The sequence below is a fragment of the Sparus aurata genome, chromosome 14, assembly GCF_900880675.1.
Source record: "Sparus aurata chromosome 14, fSpaAur1.1, whole genome shotgun sequence".
In the NCBI taxonomy this organism is placed as follows: Eukaryota; Metazoa; Chordata; class Actinopteri; order Spariformes; family Sparidae; genus Sparus; species Sparus aurata.
In genome coordinates, this window is record NC_044200.1 from 24,271,187 (window position 1) to 24,292,300 (window position 21,114).

At 41.0% G+C, this 21,114-nt stretch overlaps 2 protein-coding genes and 1 long non-coding RNA gene across 3 annotated transcripts in view; all 3 read right to left on the minus strand.

The window, feature by feature from the left end:
* LOC115595755 (NACHT, LRR and PYD domains-containing protein 14-like) overlaps nucleotides 1-21,114 on the minus strand; it is a 965,684-nt gene that overhangs the window by 316,232 nt on the left and 628,338 nt on the right.
* On the minus strand, nucleotides 2,677-8,834 carry LOC115595796 (CD63 antigen-like). The gene is made up of 8 exons (XM_030440626.1): nucleotides 8,621-8,834; nucleotides 7,525-7,767; nucleotides 7,094-7,153; nucleotides 6,751-6,846; nucleotides 5,983-6,096; nucleotides 5,211-5,258; nucleotides 3,348-3,431; nucleotides 2,677-3,252 (listed from the first exon to the last, which is right to left on the minus strand). The coding sequence occupies exons 1-8, from the start codon at nucleotides 8,672-8,674 to the stop codon at nucleotides 3,151-3,153; spliced, it is 801 nt and encodes a 266-aa protein (XP_030296486.1). The 5' UTR covers nucleotides 8,675-8,834; the 3' UTR covers nucleotides 2,677-3,150.
* LOC115595828 (uncharacterized) lies at nucleotides 18,399-20,968 on the minus strand. The gene is made up of 4 exons (XR_003986790.1): nucleotides 20,631-20,968; nucleotides 19,337-20,472; nucleotides 19,114-19,212; nucleotides 18,399-18,917 (listed from the first exon to the last, which is right to left on the minus strand). It is a non-coding gene; the product is annotated as an uncharacterized LOC115595828 (long non-coding RNA).

Here is a 21,114-nt window from a genome sequence, read left to right on the forward strand (position 1 = left end):
GGATTTCATCGTTCGATGTCGAGATTCAGTTCCCGTCGGTCAGTTCGGCAGGATGACTCGTTCATGTAGTTCGTTCGTTCATTCGTTCAGTCGCACTTCCGGTACAACGGCGGTGATTGTAATGCACAGTTCTCAGCTCCTCGTTCTCAAACGATCATGCTAACGGTCAACATAACAAGCTGTTAATGGCAAATACATAGCTGCAACTACATGATTATGTGTACTTTTGGACAACACGACAGTTAGCAGCTAACAGCTAAAGCCAGCTAGCCAAGAACGAGTGACTAACTGAACGAGAATGACAGGAGAGGAATCATAACCGAACGAGAACGAGAGCTATGAACGAAATTAAATGGGGTTGTTTTTTTTTATGTAAACGGTTCTCATTGGCTAAAATTCGACGACAGTGTCCTAGACCCAGCATACGATTGGCTGGCTCTCAGTCCTCCTCACCACTCTGATAACTGAACAGTGAACAACACAGTGACTGGTCTGTGAGAATGAACGAACGAACGAGAGAGAAGTGAAACGGGGAATCAGGTCAGTTCGTTCGCGTTAAAGACTCGTTCGTTCGAACTGATTCGTTCTCGACCGAGCCATCACTACCGGGATGTCCGATATGGAGACGTTCCGGTAGCTAAACAGAGAGAAGAGGGAGAGGAAGGGAGGGAGGAGAAGGAGGAGAAGGAGGAGAAGGAGGCCTCGTTCCGGGAATTGATGGAAAATTCCCGTTGTTGTGAACATCACCGGTCTGAGCACCGAGGGGCTGATTTACCCGGGCGGAGTTATGTCCCAAAACGAAGCCCCCCCAAAACCCAGTTCCCGGAAATGAAGCATTTCTTTTACCAGCAGCAGTGAAATACTCCAGAAGTGTTTATACTGCATTAAAAAACATTGTACCGCACTATATATCTATAGTATATTTACGGTATAGCTACTGCACTTAAAGGGGAACTACACCTTTTTATTAATCGTGGTTGCCAGGTTGTGAAAAGGTAGAAGACTGTGTGGGCTGAAACAGGAGAAATCTCCACATAACTCCAACTCTTTACAGTGTAACACAGAGCAGCACACGGTCTGCTGTGGATCCTTATTCGATATTTTAGTCGCTAGTTACTTTACAGATTACATTCTGCATCAGAGCCAAAGAAGAACATTCATTTAAATTCATGTATTTGATCAGATAAAACAATACATCCTACTTTTACTTGCACTTTTAGACGTTTACTCCAGTACTTTTCATATTTTGTATACTTTATACAACAGTCTGCTCCTTAAGACCTGTAAATAAAGTGTAAAATTGGTGAAATCAACCTTTAAAGTGCGACATCCTGAAGTATCTGACATTAAATGTTCTTCAGAATCAAAAGTAATTATCTGGCAGAAAACTAACTCGACCGATTTACTGTAAAGTCTTCTGTGGCTCCAGAGGAAGAGATAAAGTAGTGACTGGTGTGCCATATTTGTATACTTTAATTGGATGATATAAAACTTTTATGAGGCATGATATTCCCGTTGGCACAGATCTGTCCTGTGTGTTTTACAGTTGGATGATGTTTGACCTTAAATAATCATAAAAGGTTCATTAAGTCTGTGAACGGATCAGAAGCAGAGTTGTGTTTAACAGTTAAACTGATGATGTTTATTGTCCTCACTGTAACTGTCGAAGCCTCACAGCTGCCTGATAACAAAACAGAGTCAACAAACTCCTGCAGTGAAGGCGTAATGAATCTCAGAGGGAAAGTTAAAGAAAGGAGCGAGGGATCATGGGAGGTGAACATGAATCAAACCGCAGATCTGAGGTGAGTTTACAGGCGATGCGTCACTGCAGAGGAATGTGATCACAGCTGCTAATATAAAGAGACGAGCTGCTTGAAGCTGAAGCTCCGACTGCAGCAAAGAAAACACATTCAAACATTTATTTTTCATCCACACGAGCTGCTGGTGTGTTTCTGTTTGGTGTGTTTCCTCCTGTACAGTCACTCGTGAGCTCGTTTCTGCAGGTAAACAAACGTGAAGGCACCAGTTTAGTGGTTTAGATGGTGCCTATACTTTCAGTCAGGGGAGGATTTCATCAGGGTTTGAACTTCTCTCTTGACTTTCTCTTCTGTGTGAACTGAAACTCAGCTTTTGTGCGTCACGAGGACTGTGTGGGTGTGGTTTAACTGTGACTAACAGACGGATCTGACAAATGTTAAAGTCGACCTTTTGTTCTTTTTCATTTCCTGAAGTATGTTCCGGGTTCTTGTGCATGTAAAAAATCTTGAGAGTTGAATAGGTCAAAGAAGCTCCTCTCTCCAACTGAAAAGACTACTCCTGAAAGCCTCGTCAGTAGTCCCGCCTTTAATTCTGTGACTTTGTGACATCACAATACGTCACCATGTCACATTTTGCATAATTCATGCCTAGCAGCTAGTTTAACACATAAGAATTGATTCATCACAGCCGCTCTGTTGTTGTTTTAGTAGTGCTGGCTCAGGCGTGTGTGAGCTGACCAATCAGAGCAGACTGGGTGTTCAGGAGGAGGAGCCTAAAGAGACAGAGAGGGAATACAGAGCTGCTGTATGAGACAACTGATGTGTTTTTTGAGCATTAAAGCATTTAAACCTTTTCCAGTAGAAACTCAAAATAACATAATGAACCTGATGATGAGCAGAAAAACACAGAAAACCAGCAGACAGGAAGCGTTCAGGATTTATTGGTTAAACATGAAAATACATTTTTACAAGCATATGAAGGAAGCTGAGAAGTCACACTTCATTCAGGTGCAGGTGATGATGGGATAAGATACATTTACTGTACTGAAGTACAAATTTACAGTGAAACTTTGCTTTTCATGCTACTTTGGACTTTGGATTTGTCTGACCATTAGCAACAGGTTAGCGTTCGAGTAACTTGCTAGTTTCAGTGTGTATGTTGTGAGCTCAGAGGTTGTAGTTTGCCGACAGGATTTTGAAAACGGCAACATGCAGAAAGCCGAAGGAAGAAAATAACGTCTGAAATAGTTGCCAGTGGCCTCCTTATTGTCAGTTATTCATGTTGAAACGTATCTCACTCTCCATCTGAGGGTAAACATCACGATTCTGACCATCTGCGGTTCTTTACATGCGATAATCGTCCCGTCGTCTTCAGCAGGAACACTGTGAAGCATCAGCGTTTTGTTTCCAGCCGGCTGTGCAGGCGCTGGTAGGCAGGCGGCCGGTGGAAGAACATCTGATAGATGATCAGTGACGACAGCACCCAGCCGAGCAGCTGCAGGGAAACATGGAGCTCAGTCAGGGAAATACCTTATGACCTATGAGCATGTTTACTAACTGCCTTCCAGATTACATTTCTTATTAACTCACTGTGAGCAGAAGCAGAGTGATCACTGAGGACAGTTGGATGTTAGCATCTGTTGTAGCAGAGTTCAGCATGAGGGGGAAGCAGTTCTGTGATGAGACGAGACAGAAGTTCACACAGTTATAGAAAAACATCCCATGATGACAGTAACACATGCTGACCATACATGAGAGCACACGTCACGTTTAAGACACCAGAACAGCCACGCACACTTCTGGGTGAAACAGGTGCAGTCAAAGTGTATTGTGTCGTTTACTGTGGATTTTAAAAAAAGGGCTCTGAACTGAACTCAGTTCCCCAGAATTCCCACGTCTTCACTTCTAGGTGCAAAGACCATCACAACACGCAGCTTTGAGCTACTATTGGTCAGAGCGACCGACCCTCCACTGAGCAGAGAGTAAAAACTCCAGCTCCCTCCTTTGTTCCGGCTCTTCTCCACCTCTCTCCCTGCAGACCCGCCTGATCCCAACATCTCTTCTCCTGGATCCTTCTGGGCCCAACAGCTGCTGAGAGCTGCACGCTCCAGCCGGCCCGAAGAACTTCTCCTCACAGCAGTGATGCTAGGTCCAGCTAGTAGTCCAGCTCAGTTAGCACCAGCAGCAACAAAGTAAGGCTTACCAGCTAACTACACAGCTATCAAAGTTACATGAAGTAAGTTAGCACTGAGCTGCTATCGCTGCACAGGAAAGGAACGACCAGTTTCCTCCAGCTGATGTCTGTCATCAGACCTTACACAGCGAGAGCAGAAACCGCTGTTCAACATGTGGATTACAACCTTCTCCTGTTTGGCTCATCAGCCGACGAACCACCAGCACCTTCTCTGTAAAGACTGGTAACATTGAACTGGGCTTAGATTATACAAAGATCATGTCCAGCTGGCACACTGTTGATGACAGATGATGACCACAGCTCAGTGCACAGTCACAATTCCTTAGATAGTGACGGCACCTCAGAGCGTTAACGCCCTGAGCCAGTTTCAGCAAAATCTAGAGTCCAAGAGCCCCAGAGTTCACTTCAGGTAACTGACACCTGGATCCATTCAGTACTGACTGTGAACAGTAAGTCACTCACTTTTCTTACAGTTACTACAGGAAACCTTGGATTTGTTAGCAACAGCAGCAAACTGAACCAGTCTGAATTTAGGAATAGCCAAACACCATGCTGTTTAGACTGAGTTCTGATTGGACGCAGACACCAGTCAGTGCGTTTACATGACTCTCAAGAAAACTGAATTACTGTGTTAGTCCGACTATGATGGGATGTTTAAGATGCATGTATTCACCTTAGTCTGACTAAAATCAGACCGGATCGGATTTCTCATAGTCGGATTAAAACACCCAGATTATTGATTGATAGTCGCATTACTACTGCATGTATACGTTCCATCAGATCGGATCGGATTTTCGCGTTCTGCGCAGGCGCAAGATTTCTTTCCCGGGGCCGTGAGCTGGAAGTAGACGGATGGCGGCGGCGTCTTGCCTCCGAAATCACCGTAAGAAAGAGCGCCATTGTGCATCTAGTTTGTGTAATTATCACGTACAACATATACCAAATGTACACAGATGTAGCTTCCTCTCGCTCTTCGTACGCCATCTTTCTTGAATGCCGAGGCAGCTGGTGACGTAAAGAGGTCAGCCGGAGGTGTTTCTGTTACCACTAGTTGAAATGGGTACAGCGCCACCTAGTGTACGGGGTATGACATGCTCCGGCTGATAATCTGATTTTGTCTCCGGCATGTATCCTCGGATAATTGCAGTTGTCTGGTTGAGTAGCAGAGTTGAACTATGGCTGTAATCTGACTAAGCTGTGCATGTAAACGTACTGACTGTCATAAAGTAACTGATGATGAAACACCTGAGTCCACTCACCTGTTTGAAGACGGACTTCTTCTGCCTGACGAGGTTCAGCAGAAAGTTCTGGAAGGAAACAGAGAATAACTCAGTCTGTTAAAGTGTTGATGTTTTTTATCTTTATAACCTGAAATTAAGGAACATTTTTATATAAAGTCAGAATATTTTATCTCACTGATTCAGTGACGTCTCTTGTTCTCTTCTTGTGTGTTTTATCATTTTTATTGGATTCTGCATAAATAAAGTTTATCATTCTGATTATTATGACTTGTCTATGTGCTGTTTGAAGGCTTACAGGTTAGAATCAGGTGTAGTTTGAGGCTCTCTGATAGACTTCCTGGTACTGATACAAGATCAATACTTGCTGATAAGTGACTCTGAGACATAGTTAATGATTGTTTTATAAAGCTGTTCTTTCTCCTACATTATGAGTGTTTGAATCCCTTCTCAAACTGTTTATCCTTAAAGAGATTTTGTCTTTATGTGTTCTTATTCTTTATGACAGTTATTTACAGTGTTTATTAAACTGAATTGTATCGTCCTTCCTGTAAGAGGAAACACACTGTAACACTGTAATGTTAATTTCCCCTCGCTCTGACCAACCAGCAGCAGGGACAGATGTTTTAATGACATTCAGTATTATGTGTTACCAATAACATTGTTAAAGATTTAAGTCGTTTTATTTTGTTCCAGTTTCCACCCTGCCTTTCTGCAAACACGATCTCACAACTGAACTGTCTTAGATTTAGAAAAAGTAGAATAATAATGACTGAAATGTGTTTAAACTCACTCCGTAGTCGACGGTCTGACACTTTCCCTCCTCCTCCTTCTCCTGGTTGCACAGACAGGAGTCGGGGATGTTCTGCTGCCAGTCCTCATAGCTGAGCAGGCCACAGCAGTGCAGCTGAAACACCACAGAAGAAGAGGAGTTAGTGCCCCCTGCAGGCTGCAGTGCTCGTGACACCCCACTAACCCTGCTGTCAAAGTCTAAACACACACTGAGTGATATTCATAGACCTCTGAACCTGCTAGTCTGAGCCAGTAACACAACATCACCAGACTACATTAACAAATGTGGTGATTTTAAGAGTTGTTGAGTTAAAACAAACTTTATAACGTAGTGAAACTGTGTCTGTGACAGATTGTAACTCATTGTGTCCTTCTTGTAAATTCAGCATTAAATGTAATATCTGAAGCCAACTATCAACCTCAATTTCACCAGACTCCCTTAACAAATCAGCGGATTCTAGGAGTTGTTCCGTAGCATAACACTTTATAAACATGATGAAACTGTGTGTGTGACAGATTGTAAGTCATTGTGTCCTTGTTGTAAATTCAGCATTAAATCTTTCAGCTGAAGTTGTTTGTCTCCTTGTAAAAAGTGTCAGTTTGTGGCAGCATGTCTGTACCAGCCTGTCTGCTTCTGTGTCTAAAGTGCTAAAGTCTTACCTGCCAACATTGATCAGCTGTTTGAACACACTGTTTACACGGATTTCACCATTTACACTCCATTTATGAAAGAAGAAACATGTTATTGATCTAAACATGAGTGTCTCACTGATGTCTGCAGAGCTTCAGCCTTTTTCTTGACGTTGTCTGAAGCCTGATCCAGTGGAAGAAACGAAAGCCACCTTTCCTCCATCCGACTCTCAGACTGTAAACACACAACACAACAGAAACACACGACACCAGAGCTGCAGCTGATTGTCATTCTGAGGAGTTCACATGTTTCTGTATTAAATCAGTTCCTTGATGAGTCTACAAGATGTCATCATAAAGTGGAATATACATATTGCACCTTTAAGGTCGTACTGACAGAGACACTTGTTAAGTTAGGTGTAATCTTGTTACAGGGAGTTTGCTGCACTTGTCTGCACGTTACTGAGTGTCAGGGTCGTTACCTGCGGCCGGGCGAAGACGAGGACTGCAGCTCCGATCATCAGCAGAATTCCAGCGAGGTTCTGGAGAGGAAGAGAAACTGAGACCGGAAGTCACAAAACTAACTGCATCAGACACAAAACCCTTCATAAAGTTTCAGTTTTTACTTGCTGAAGTTTGTCAATATTTGTTTTCGGTCATGTTGCTCAAAGGTTAAAAAAATAACATTTAAAGAAAAACTACAGCAGCAAATATCTCCAAAAACTAGTACTGTTATCATCAGATATTTAAGACTTTTACTCAAATGCTGTCCTTATAGATCACTCTCACTTTCACCAAAGTGACATTTTCTACTACTCTACTTTTCTACTTCACGATATCTACTGTATCACTCGAGTAAGACAACCCTGAAACATGACCTGATCTGTAAGCGGTCGGTACTGTTTCTGCTCACCACAGCCAGAGCCACCAGGTTCTCCTTGAGGGCTCCATAGACGCCCAGACTGGCGATCAGCATGGTAACAGAACCAACAACATACAGGATGATGGGCCCAGTTGTGTGACAGTCAACCTGGACCACAGAGAGTTGATTGGTTGTGTCTCCAGTGTCAGACGGTGTTTTTTGTCCGACATCATTTCCCCCGCTGACGTCGTCCAGTGATGGATACAGAGCAGCCAAGAATAATCCACCCACAATCTGAAACAACGGAGGAATCAGAGTGTTGGGAAAATCAATTAAAACATTTCCTTAAGAGTGTCAGTGCTTTCTTTTCTGTTACTCAACACATTTAAGATCAATTTAGGCCGCTGTGGAAATGTTTTAGATCCGTCCACTGATGCAACGGAGCTTTCTTTTAATATTTATGCACCTAAAACCTTCCTGTGAGCTGAACTCAGGCTGCTGACATCATGTTCTTTAAATACTGGTGGTGCTCTGCTTTATTCAACACTTTGATTGAGTCCCATGCACACGGTCCTGCTGAGCACTTCTTATATCTGTGGACCCATCTAATGTTATTGACATTGCATAACTTGTATCAGATTTTCTGTTGATGTACCTTGTAAACTGTGAATTGTTGCTCTTTTCTGTACACGCAACATCTATTGCATGTCTGTCCGTCCTGGAAGAGGGATCCTCCTCTGTGGCTCTTCCTGAGGTTTCTTCCATTGTTTTTTTTACCCTGTTAAAAGGTTTTTTTTTCCATCAACATGTGAAGTTTTTCCTCACTCGAATCGAGGGTCTAAGGACAGAGGATGTTGTTCACTGTACAGATTGTAAAGCCCACTGAGGCAATGTGATTGTGATTTTGGGCTATATAAATAAAATTGATTTGATTTGATTTGATGTTTATGATTATTCATTATGATCATACACTGATTTATTCCTGACTCATGAATGCACCCCATGTTATCACCAGCAGAGGTCACTCACATTCTCTATGTTGTTGCTGCAAACCCTCCTGTGACATCATCACTGTTCTCCTCCACTTCTCAAAGAGCACATAGAGAAGTAGATGTTGTTATTTCTGCTTTAAAATCCAGTTACTCACCGGTAAGGAGATGTTGAAGACGATGTAGGAACGCCTGAGCCAGGGGTTGATCATGGTCGTTCTGCTGCTGAGAGCAGAACAACAGCAGACAGTCAGTGATCCGGGAGTGAGTTGACTGTTGTTTGGATCAGGTGGTGAAAGTGAAACGAGGAGTCGGGGAGAGTAATATGATGGGCCGGGCTTCTTGTAACAGATGGGAGGTATAGGAGGCTCCTTAAGGATACAACATCCACTTTTACAATCTTTACACGATCTGTAACTGTCCGTCAGTCAGCTGCCGGAGTCGGAGGAGTCGACTGCTCTAAGTATTCAAACATTGGCGAGTGATTAACACCAAAAACTAAAGTTTAGTCCTTCTGTTGTCTGTGCCAGTCCAATTTTTGGGACCATTGTCGTGAGAAACCCTTAAAAGTTTGTTGCATTAAAAACTATGATTAAAGTAAAACATTAAAATTGATTCTTTACTTGCTAAAGCTTCAGAAAATGCTATTAAAATTAACCTTCAATTTTACACACTTTATTTAAACAACATAAATGTCTGTAACATTAACATCCTGTTACCCACAATGCAACCTGTAAGATTTACCTTGTGACCAGAGACAACTGTGCTGGATCATACACATTAAATCTTATACTTATCTTTTAGCAGATGTAAACAACAACACTTATTCTGATTTTTAGAATATTTTGGTGAAATATGCAGGTAGAACTTAGGTATAATCCGGTAAATAAAGATCATATTCATGTTTCATCCCTGTGTGTCATTTGCTGTGGTGCTCCGTCAACTTCAATTACATAATGTTAACTGTTTGACAGTAAATTAATGTCATGTAATCATTGTCTGCATGCAGAAATTAAAGTCTGACCTCAGCCAAACTAGTCAATTACTTAAGATGGACCAGAAATGACTAAGAAAACAGTCAATAAACAGTTAATAGATAACAAAATACTGAGTGAAATGTGGCTGCAGTTGAAATCAAATGAGCTAAATACTTATTTGACAAAAAAATCTCATTAATATAATCTATTTAGGACACTAACAACATGCTAACATTCAGTTAAATGTAGAGATGCCACCTGTCCCGTTTTTCCCAGAATTGTTCTCTTTTTTCAACAGCTCCATAACAAACATAACATGATAAGATATTAGAAACAGTTTCTTATTTATGACTGATCAGAATATCACGTCACTGACCTCCTCATGCAGTTCCCATGAGTGTGACTGTATCAGAATCAGAATCAGAATTCCTTTATTGGTCCTGCAAACGGGGATATCTGCGTGTCACAACAGCCTAATCAATAAACATTAAATAAAGTACCAAATAAACAATATATAATAAAAAGGTAAGAAATAGATTTTTACATACATAATATGTACTAGTGCCCCGCCCCTTTCTGTGACATCATCCCCATGAAGTCATCATTCACATTTAATCTAATTCATTTTATGGTAAAAGTACAGAACAGAAATCAATAACACTTGAGCTGAGGTATCCAAATTACCTGAATGCACCCAATTACAATATTAAAGTAATGTATCTTGATTACATTCAGTTAGTTTTGGATTAATAACAATTGAAGACCAGAGAAATTAAATATCAATTTTAAAAAAGTTGCTTTTTGTGTATCCTGTTAACAAGTGTTTATCTGTGTTTGTTCTATTAATTTTTATCTTAACTTTTGACAAGAGAAGTCACAGTTGAGTTGCTCAGGCAGGGGATTCGAACTCAGGATAAAGCAAATTCTCTGAACACAGAACTCCCACTCTACCGACTGAGCTAAACAGCTTTGAACTGTTTGAGAATTCTCTGGTTGAAATGACGTAAACCACGTCAAATAAGTCCAGCCCACAGATTTTCTGACGAATCCAGGTGGTGCTCGCTAAAAGGGGCGGTCTGCCTCGTTTCCCGCGTGAAAGTTGCGCATTTCCCTCCAAAAAGTCAGATGTGTATAAAAATGGCTGACTGGTCGTCACTCTGTTTGGAGCTGCTCTTCTCTGAGGACACGAACACGGTGAGTAAACTGTTCTGTACGAATCTGCTTTATGTGTCCAGTTACCTGCTCAGTTCAGGTGTATTCATGTCTGTGTGGGAGGTGTACAGATAGTTAATACTTATTGATCTCAGGTAATAAGTCCCAGGTGATGTTCCTTCATATATCAGCAGCTCCACATATTAACTACCGTCATGCGCTGTCGGTAAGCGGTAAGTTCTGTGCGGGTTAAAATGGAGCCAGCCTCCCTCTCATGTGGTGAGACTTGTTTCTAGCTCAAATGTTTCTGAAATAACTCTGAACAGAAGCTGAAGACGTCTCATTTAACTGTTAACTGTGGAGGTAAATTCAGCTGGAACATTATCCTTTAATTACAGCCAATTAAATCCATGATGGACGTTGTGTTTTGTTCCATGCACCAAACTCCATTGTGATTTTGGTCGTTTTTATCTCTGCCATGTTAATTACATGAATAATGCACAGTTAACTAAACTTTGGTCACTATCTAAAAACAAGACGGTAGTTTCGGTGCAGTCGGCATGAAGTTTTCTTAAATGTATTAATTATTTAGAACGGCATGAAAGCTGTTTAGCTAACGTTAGCTGGTCAGTGTAAGTGTGTGGTTATGTTATGCTATGTTAGCTAGCTGACTTTGAAGTTGTTGCAGATGCACTGCACGGTTTGGAAACACGTTAGCAGCGGCTCAGCTGCCTTTATTAACGGGTACTGACACTATAACGAGCTTATAAAGACGTCTGAGTCATTTAATCGTCGTGTTATTACAGACAGGTTTGCATGTTAGCTAACGTGTGTGTCTGTTGGAGAGTGTTAGCATGACGCCATTATCTTGCTGTGTAATGTTAGCTTGTACTAGCATCGTTACAGCTGAATATCTGAGTACAGCACAGTTAGCTAACAGGCTCCAAGTGTTGTGTGTAATAATGTCTCAGTATGTTAGTTTGTCAGCATCTAGAAGGTCATTTTGAGCAGCTAAAGTAGTTTAACACACAATATGCAGCCTCATTGTAGCTGCACAGAATGGATTGAGTGTGTTTGTCTCAGTTCTGGTTTCATGTGATATTTAAATCATTGCACTGACTCCCTGTGAGTCAAAAGATAGACTTTAAAATCATATTACTTGTGTATGAAGCACTAAATGTTCTCAGGATTTAATACTTTTGGTTTACCTTTAAAAACACATTTATTAAATCAGATTATAGCAGATTTTATAGTGCAGAGTGATTTCAGACTCCTGAAGTGATGTCATGCACATGGTTACAGACTCCTATCCCATTCTCTATTATGAAATTATGATCCTGTAAGAAATCCCCTTTTTCCCAGATATGTCTGTAATCTGATTACATCTTCTTTTTTACTGCTATAATTAGAATATATATACGCAAACACACACACACATATGCATGTAGTCATCATGTTATATTAAAGTACTTCCTCCTCTCTCCAGATGAACAGTGGGACTTGTCTTCAGCTTCAGGTGGAACAGCTCTGACCTGTATGGTGATCAGACCCGGAGAGGAGAGACACCTGGTCCAACAAGGTCAGTGCAATAGAGGTGCAAAGGTTAAAGGCAGAAAGTGTGAGATTTGTCAGTTCATTAATACTCTAAAATCAGTAAATGATTCTAGAGGATAGTCGAGTCTCAGGTCACAGGTCGTTGAATACCGACAGTTTGGGTTGGTAGAAGCCACTATAGCATCTCTGTTAGGACACTAGTCTTTAAATTTAGTAGTATTTTAAATGGTTTTTGTTTACTGAGAGGAAATATAAACAGTCTGTTTAGAACGCCTGCATTTATTTGATCTCATTTATATATAATATAAATGATATAATCATATTTTATTTAACATGTATATCTCCACTGTTCAGCCACAACATTAAAACAACTGTCAAGTGAAGTAAGCATTGATCATCTTGTTACAATCAAATGTTCTGCTGGGAAACTTTGAGTTCTGTCATTTCTGTGGATCCTCTTTGACAAACACCACCCACCCAAACACCGTTCAGACCAACTACACCCCCTCATGGCAAAGAACCCAAGGTGTCAAACTGGCCTCCTCATTCTCCAGATCCCAATCCAGCTGAGCATCTATGGGATGAGTCAGAACCAACTCCCATCCACGTTGGGGCCCCCGTGGATTGTTCTTGGCTCTGACTGCATCCAGTGGAAGCTCAGTTGGATTGAGATCTGGGGAATCTGGAGGCCAGATTGACACCTTGAGCTCTTTCCCACGTTCCTCGGGTCGTTCCTGAGCAGTTTTTGCAGTGTTGCAGGCGCGTTGTCCTGCTGGGGGGGCACTGCCATCAAGGAGTGCTGCTGCCATGAGGGGGTGTACTCGGTCTGCAGCTGTGTTTGGGTGACTGATGTCTGTCAAAGAGACATCCACATGAATGCTAGGACTCATGGCTTCACAGCAGAACATGACATTGGAACACAATGATGCATGTTATTTATTTCACCTCTCACTGGTTCTAATGATGTCGCTCTCAGTGTGTACACGTTAAATATTTTATGAATTGGATCAAATAAATGCATTTAGGCACTGTAACCAGACTTGTTAATATTTCCTCTCAGTAAAACAAAACCTGTTTAAATGACCTCCTCTTCCTTTGAACCCTGTGGGTTTTGAGTGAAGACTTATACATTTTAAATGGACAGCTTCATTTATGTAGATTCAACATCAACATAAGCCTCGGCCTATTCGCCCAGCAGGCCACTAATAAGGATCGTATTCAGTTTCTGACGTGCAACTGTGCGGTTGTGAAGTTTTTGGTTTAGAAGCGGTTCTTGTGGTCTCATTCATGGTAGAGATGCAGCAAACTGAGCTCCAAACACCAGCAGAATGACCGGAGACATGTTAATTTCTGTCAGCCTGTGTAAGGTTTTGCTTGAGCAGTTGTAAGTTTGTCTACATCCTTTGAGTGTATAAACTATGTTGAGCAGAGCTTGGTGTTAACATTGGCGTTCTTATTCGTGGTAGAAGTGCAGTGAATTGAGAGCTACAACACCATCAGAACTGAGCGGAGACATGTTGTTTTGGAGGCCTCGTTGTATAGAGCTGTTTAGGGATAAAAGTTCTGTGACAGTAATCCAGTTGTTAGTGGTCTGCTAGGCAAACCTGGTGTTGTCATTGTAAGTTAAAGGTTAACTTGACCGGACTTCAGCTATCTTCAATGGCAAATGCCCGAGTGCTGTCCATCGGAGCTGATAGCAGTGTTTTCTATGAATGGCAGTAGTCAGGCCTTTGATCAGCTGCTGGTATTGGTAGTAGTGTATCCTACGAGCCCTTGTGCCATCCCGCCAACTTACAGGCCCCTGTTGTTACACACCTATGGTATGGTAGAATCGTACACAAAGTGTACGTGTTTAGTTGGGCCTCGGCCTGGCTAGGGACATGCTCAGGGCCACGGTAAAAGCTCGCCTGACGCCACCAAAGCGGCTCCGGTCTCTGCCCTCATCTGTCCATGCCGATCTCACTCGCGAGCTCAGTGTGTATGGGCGCGATGCCTTTGCTTGAAGATAATGTTGAACTCTGTGATAAAACAAAATGAAAAAAAAATTGCAGGAATTCAATTTCTTTGCAACTTTGTGTAACACCATCCTGCTTGATAACACCATGCAGAGATCATTATAAAGCTGTTACAGGGCCCTCGGCCTCACTGCCCAGCAGACCACTAATAACGATCTGATTGTGCTGTGGTGACGTTTTTCGTTTGGAAGCAGTTGTTGTGGTTATGTTCATGGTGTAATTGCAGCAAACTGGTCGCTACAAACAGCTTGAGTGGTTGTTAGTTTGTCTTCGTCCTTGTGGTTATAGAAGGTTTGTTTTCAGTTCAGGTACATCTCCACTCGAGTGCAAAATGTGCGTTTAGAGAGTGCCTGATAAGCTTCATGAAGCCTTTGAAGTTGTTGTTTTGCTGGAGAAACATCGTGGCATAAATCTTTTCAGGCTAACAGTGTTGGCTAAACAATGTTGAGCGCAGTAAGCTACGACAACCAGTTCACAACTGTAGAGTTCTAGGCACAAAAGTTCAGTAACAGCAATCCAGTTCTAAGTAGTCTGCCAGGCAAACGTGGCTATCAGGCTTTTGTGAACCGACCAACCAGAGCAGACTGAGGCCCCGCCTCAAAACCCACAGGATTCAAGGAATGTTTTTACAGCTACTGGATATAAAAAAATATATATCTTGAAATAAAATGTATATGAAAGTACAAGTCTTCTCACTATTAACAACTCGACTCTCTGAGTCCTGTTAATAGCCCACAGAGTGCGTTATCTGACGACCTGAGAATGAGACTCAAAAATCAGCTGTCTTTCTACAGAATTGCTTTACAAGTATACCGACATCACGCAATTAATCAATTGATTAATAATTGTCCTCCATATGCAGCACACTGGCTCTCAACTTTCTGCTTTCAATGCTGGATAACTTAATCTATAATAATACATCATGTTTGAATATTTAATATTATTTATATGAATCTGCAAAGTAACGAGTAACTAAAGCTGTTAGACAAAGTGCAGTGAAAGTATGAATAATATAGTTAAAAACTCAATTTATGCAAAATATGAAAAGTATTTAACATGTATATCTTCACTGTTCAGCCACAACATTAAAACAGCTGACAAGTGAAGTGAGCATTGATCATCTTGTTACAATCAAATGTTCTGCTGGGAAACTTTGAATTCTGTCATTTCTGTGGAGCCTCTTTGACAAACACCACCCACCCAAACACAGTTCAGACCAACTACACCCCCTCATGGCAAAGAACCCAAGGTGTCAAACTGGCCTCCTCATTCTCCAGATCCCAGTCCAGCTGAGCATCTGTTGGATGCGCCAGAACCAACTCCCATCCATGTTGGGGCCCCCGTGGATCGTTCTTGGCTCTGACTGCATCCAGTGGAAGCTCAGCTGGATTGAGATCTGGGGAATCTGGAGGCCAGGTTGACACCTTGAGCTCTTTCCCACGTTCCTCGGGTCGTTCCTGAGCAGTTTTTACAGCGTTGCAGGCGCGTTGTCCTGCTGGGGGGGCACTGCCATCAAGGAGTGCTGCTGCCATGAGAGGGTGTACTCGGTCTGCAGCTGTGTTTGGGTGACTGGTGTTTGTCAAAGAGACATCCACATGAATGCTAGGACTCATGGTTTCACAGCCGAACATGGCATTGGAACACTATGATCCATGTTATTTATTTCACCTGTCACTGGTTCTAATGTTGTCGCTCTCAGTGTGTACACATGTTAAACACTTTATGATTTAGATCAAATAAATGCATTTAGGCACTGTAACCAGACTTGTTTATATTTCCTCTTGGTAAAACAAAACCTGTAAATGTTCAAAGTTACTTCCAAATTAAATGAAAACTCCATGTAATTAAATTATGAAAAGTGATTTCAGGTTAAATACAACTGAGTTAGGGATTCAAACCTCCACAAGGAGACTCAAAACTCATCAAAAATAGACCCAGGTCTCTTTGTGGAGGACAATACAACTACCACTAAAACAAAACCTCCACACACAAACAAAACCTCCAAAAACAATAAAAACCTGCACAGACACAGAAACCTCTAAAAAAAACAACACTCAAAACCCCCTAAAAACAAACACAAAACCTCTAAAAACAGAAAAACCCTAAAAACAAACACAAAACCTCTAAAAACAAACACAAAACCTCTAAAAACACAAAAACCCTAAAAACAAACACAAAACCTCTAAAAACAAACACAAAACCTCTAAAAACAAACTCAAAACCCCCTAAAAACAAACACAAAACCTCTAAAAACACAAAAACCCTAAAAACAAACACAAAACCTCTAAAAACAAACACACAAACCCCCTAAAAAAACAAACACACAAAACCCCTAAAAACAAACAAAAACACCTAAAAACAAACAAAAACACCTAAAAACATACACAAAACCTCTAAAAACAAACACAAAACCTCTAAAAACACAAAACCTCTAAAAACAAACACACAAACCCCCTAAAAAAACAAACACACAAAACCCCTAAAAACAAACAAAAACACCTAAAAACAAACAAAAACACCTAAAAACAAACAAACACCTAAAAACAAACACAAAACCTCTAAAAACAAACAAACACAAAACCTCTAAAAACAAATACAAAACCTCTAAAAATAAACACACAAAACCCCTAAAATCAAACAAAACCACCTACAAACAAACACAAAACCTCTAAAAACAAACACAACCTCTAAAAACACAAAAACCCTAAAAACAAACACAAAACCTCTAAAAACAAACACAAAACCTCTAAAAACACAAACACACAAACCCCCTAAAAACAAACAAAAACACCTAAAAACAAACACAAAACCTCTAAAAACAAATACAAAACCTCTAAAAATAAACACACAAAACCCCTAAAATCAAACAAAACCCCCTACAAACAAACACAAAACCTCCACAAAGAGACATCAAACTACCACTGCTCCTCTTTCTCTTCCTGCAGGTGACGGACGAGCAGCTCAGACGAATGAGACGAGCCGCCACAGGACCTGAAGCAGGAAAACTGAGTATCGTCTTCTGATGAAACTCCTTCAGGTCGTGCAGTTGTTTGTTGACTCTGGTTTCACCTGCTCAGACAGTGAGCACTGTTGTCTGTACTGGTTATTTACATAATAAAACCTTTTTTTGAATTACGCTCTATTGTGGTTTTTATAGATTTTTGAAGAACGTGTTGAGTCTTTTGATGGAGTCCAATGTCTCCTCTCAGTGGCATTTTCAAAGCTTTAACTATATTTGATGTATACAGTTTCTTTCTGTAATGGAGAGCAGGGCTTCCATTACCTTCAGTATCTATTCCTATTCTGGGAATGACTGATTTAGAAACCATGTGTTGTTTAATGTCTGAGTAAGTTAGCCTCTCTCCATCTCTTATCACATGAATGAAGCTAACAGCAGCTGTGAGAGTTTATAACGTTTTACCAGCAGCTGATATGAAATATACCTGCAGTGCTGCCTGTGATGTCACCAAGCAGACAGATAAAAGCTCATGTTGAGCAGCTACAGTAGTTTATATGATCATTATGCAGCCTCATTGTTACCTGCACTTTAAAATCATATTACTGGTCTGTAAAGCACTAAATGTTCTCAGGACTGAACAAGTTTGGTTTACTTGTACGGGGATCAGGAGGGTTATTTAAAATGTTTGTTCTGACAGTTATTTAAAAATAGTCAGTAATGTAATTTAAGTAAAACTCATCTAATTCATAACTGTTCACTGTGGCTTTCAAATAAGTACATTAATTTAATGCATTTTTTAATCTGTAGCTTACTATATCAGCTTTTTTTTCTGTTCTGTCTTTCAGATGCTGTTTTAATGTCTTAATGATTACTTTCTATGTCTCTGAATGGATCTCTGAATGAGGCTTTATTTGACTGAAGGTTTTTACATGTCAACCTTGTTTTAAACCAAGTACTTATTAATATAAAATAGAAAACGGGACCTGAAATAAATCCAAAAGGCCTTTTAGTCAGGATAGTTTACAGGCTCCTCAGCTGCACCAGTAATGGTCAGATTTTTCTCTGAATGCTTTTTTTCCACTCTCACTTCACCTGTTTGTTTTCAGCTAATTCAGTCTGAGCCTAAAAATGCTCTCTGAACCTTAAATAATAATGTTCATGTTTTTAATGTGATCACAGCAAAGGAAAAAGTCTGTGTGCGGCTTGTGAACTTACAGAAACAATATGGTCCTGGCACAGATGGTGCTCGGGCCCTAATAATACAAAAACATAATTGAAAGTCTGTCAATTTGATATTTTAATTTGGTCCTTGGATGTAGCAGCAGCACCCAATCACTAACAAACTTACGTTACAGCCGATCAAGTGGAGAGCAGTCAGGGGAAGAGAAAATGACAGTTTCAGCAAAAAGTTAATCTCTGTGTTAGTTTGACAAACAGGAGTTGAGGTAATTGGTGAGTTCTTGTCTTGTGATCTGATTTCCAGGTTGTTTTTGCTGTTTCTTTATGATTTTGCACGTTTAGATGCAGCTTTGTTTCACAAACAATGTCTACATCTTTTGTTTTCCTCACACAAAAACTCAGTAAGACTTTCAGAGAAAGGCAAATCCTCCCAGTCCAAAGAGCTCGGCAAAAAGGTTCTGTAGACTTGTCTGATCAAAAAACATTTCCCCTTGGAGCTGCTGTGGTCAGGTGGGGATGGACTGAACCATTTGTTGGGTGGGGGTCTTTCCAACATCCTCCTCCATGGACAGGTCTTTGACTTTATGGTCCTCCAAGGCCCAAGTTCTGTTTCGGGCAGCTGAAGGACACGAACGAGAACAGGGATGGCTGAGAATAAGCTGCTGATGTAAACAATTTTGGAAATGTTGTTTAAATCCGTATGATTATAGCCTGAGCAGAACTGGACTTTTGAGGCCAGTACCAATATTGAGATTTGTTTGTTTATATCAGCCATAAGTACATTTTTTAAACATTAACAGTCTTGATACAAATACCTTAGACTTTATCCAGGCTAGTAGCAGGACTATGAACGGCAATATTAGTGTGTCAGCTAGTTGAGTGTCCTTTTTTTCCACAAATCCAGGGTGGCAACCCTAAACACAACACAAACTTGTTAGCTAACTTTTAATTAGATCAATCAATGTATTTGGATTGTATTTAAGTAACTGCTGTGTTAGCGGTGGCTAAAGATAATCACAAAGATGCTAACTACCGTACAGGTATCAGAAGACGGTTGGCGATGGTGGCAGCCATTTTGGAATGGCGGCATTAGTATGTTACAGAGTATCCGTGTAGAAAGTAAAACTAGCGGAGGCTGCGGAGTCGTTACCACCTCTTACAATCATTGAATTTACAAATTTCATAGAAATTAATCGGTAATTGAGTTTTATCCCACTCCACTGCTCATAATCAGGTTTGTATGATTCGACACATGACAGCCATTTTGACTCCGTCATTTCGAGATGACGCAGCATTAGCATGTTCGCGGACATGCTAATTGTGTAGCTAGCTGAGGATTACAAGTTTGGTAATATCAGTTTTAAAATGTAACGTCATTTCATCATTCTTGTTATGAATGCGAATATTTTAATTGACTACAGTCGGCAGAGTGACGCAATATTGACCTGCTCGAATTAGCAAAGGCAAACATTTTATGTATTAGCATTGTGTTAGAGGCTATCGTGAATTAGCATAACCATGCAGATGCTAATTAGATGTGACGGTTAGGCAACAATTTGAGGCATTATATCATTTACTGAAGTGGAGTATTTGACTTGTTGGTAGCTGGACATAGACATTTTGTGGGTGAGTATTGATTATTACATAAATGTACATATTTATAGCTATAAATCCGTGTAGTTGGTTGATAAAATTGCTAGCTAACTTTACATCTGACAAATGAGCCACGACAACATGGCTAAAAAACAATGTATTTATTCAAATGGACACTTTGGTAAAAAAAAAAAATAATAATGAGGAAAATCACATCCAACCAAGATAAATGTGATCGAAGGTAAATCATGAAAGATCATCTATCATCGGTAGTGAAGATGTGAAGGATTAATCCTCCTCTTCCTCTCACTCCACCACGCCTCTTCTCCCCCACTTCCTCTCTGGCTCTTCATCATCACCAGTCTCCACCTGCAGCTCATCTCGCCACACACCTCTCTGTCCTCTCCGAAACACATGGAAACAACCTCCTTCCCTCGGAGCTGCTGCAGCATAGCGGCATTTCCTCCTCTAGCCAGGCCGCTGTAGGACACCGAAGAGGCGGCGGAGGATCGTCGCAGGGGGCCGGTGTGTTGGAGCGGATCTCCGGAGCTCTGGCAGCGTCTCCTCCCTCATGCTGCAAGCTGCGGAGCCACAGATAGATGAGCGGAAACACACACCGTCTGCTGTCCTTGATGCACCATCACAGCACTGAGAGAAGCTGCAGTGGCCGATTTATTTCAGTTTGAGCTGCAGAGAAAGGAAGGATGAGCCACGGAGGAGGAAGAGGAGGATTTCTCACCATGTTCCTCGTCTTGTGTCTGATATGGACACAGCTGCTGGTCACAGGTAAGCGTCTGTTATCTGCATGCTGCCTCAGACCAGTAACACGAGCAGCAATAGTACTCAAATCGATGGATTAGCCAGTTATTTTGGCAATTAAATGAGAATTCCTGTCGTTCACACTGTAAAAAATAACCAAAAATGCTGCTAACAGCTCCTCAAATTGGAGCTTTTGCTTGCTGGCAAGCTGCACACATGTGTTGCTCAGATAAATTAAGCAGATTAACCTTAAATTTCATGATATCTGTCCCTAGATAAATACTATTGCAGCCCTAAATCTGTTGGTTTCACAGGGTGTTGTACATCCTAACATGAGAAGCTCAAATCATAACAATATGGTCGTCATGTGGTGATTGTTAGTGAGGTAAAAATCCTTACAAGGAACGCTCTCACATGAATGTTGTTGGAGTATTTAAGGAATGTGGTTTATGCTCAGTTATAAT

Coding starts and splice junctions, on each gene's coding strand:
- LOC115595796 (XM_030440626.1), bottom strand. CDS start 8,674: ATGATCAACCCCTGGCTCAGGCGTTCCTACATCGTCTTCAACATCTCC. Junction 7,768..8,620: donor TCTTCAACATCTCCTTACCG/GTGAGTAACTGG, acceptor CCGTTGTTTCAG/ATTGTGGGTGGATTATTCTT. Junction 3,253..3,347: donor TCACTCTGCTTCTGCTCACA/GTGAGTTAATAA, acceptor GTTTCCCTGCAG/CTGCTCGGCTGGGTGCTGTC.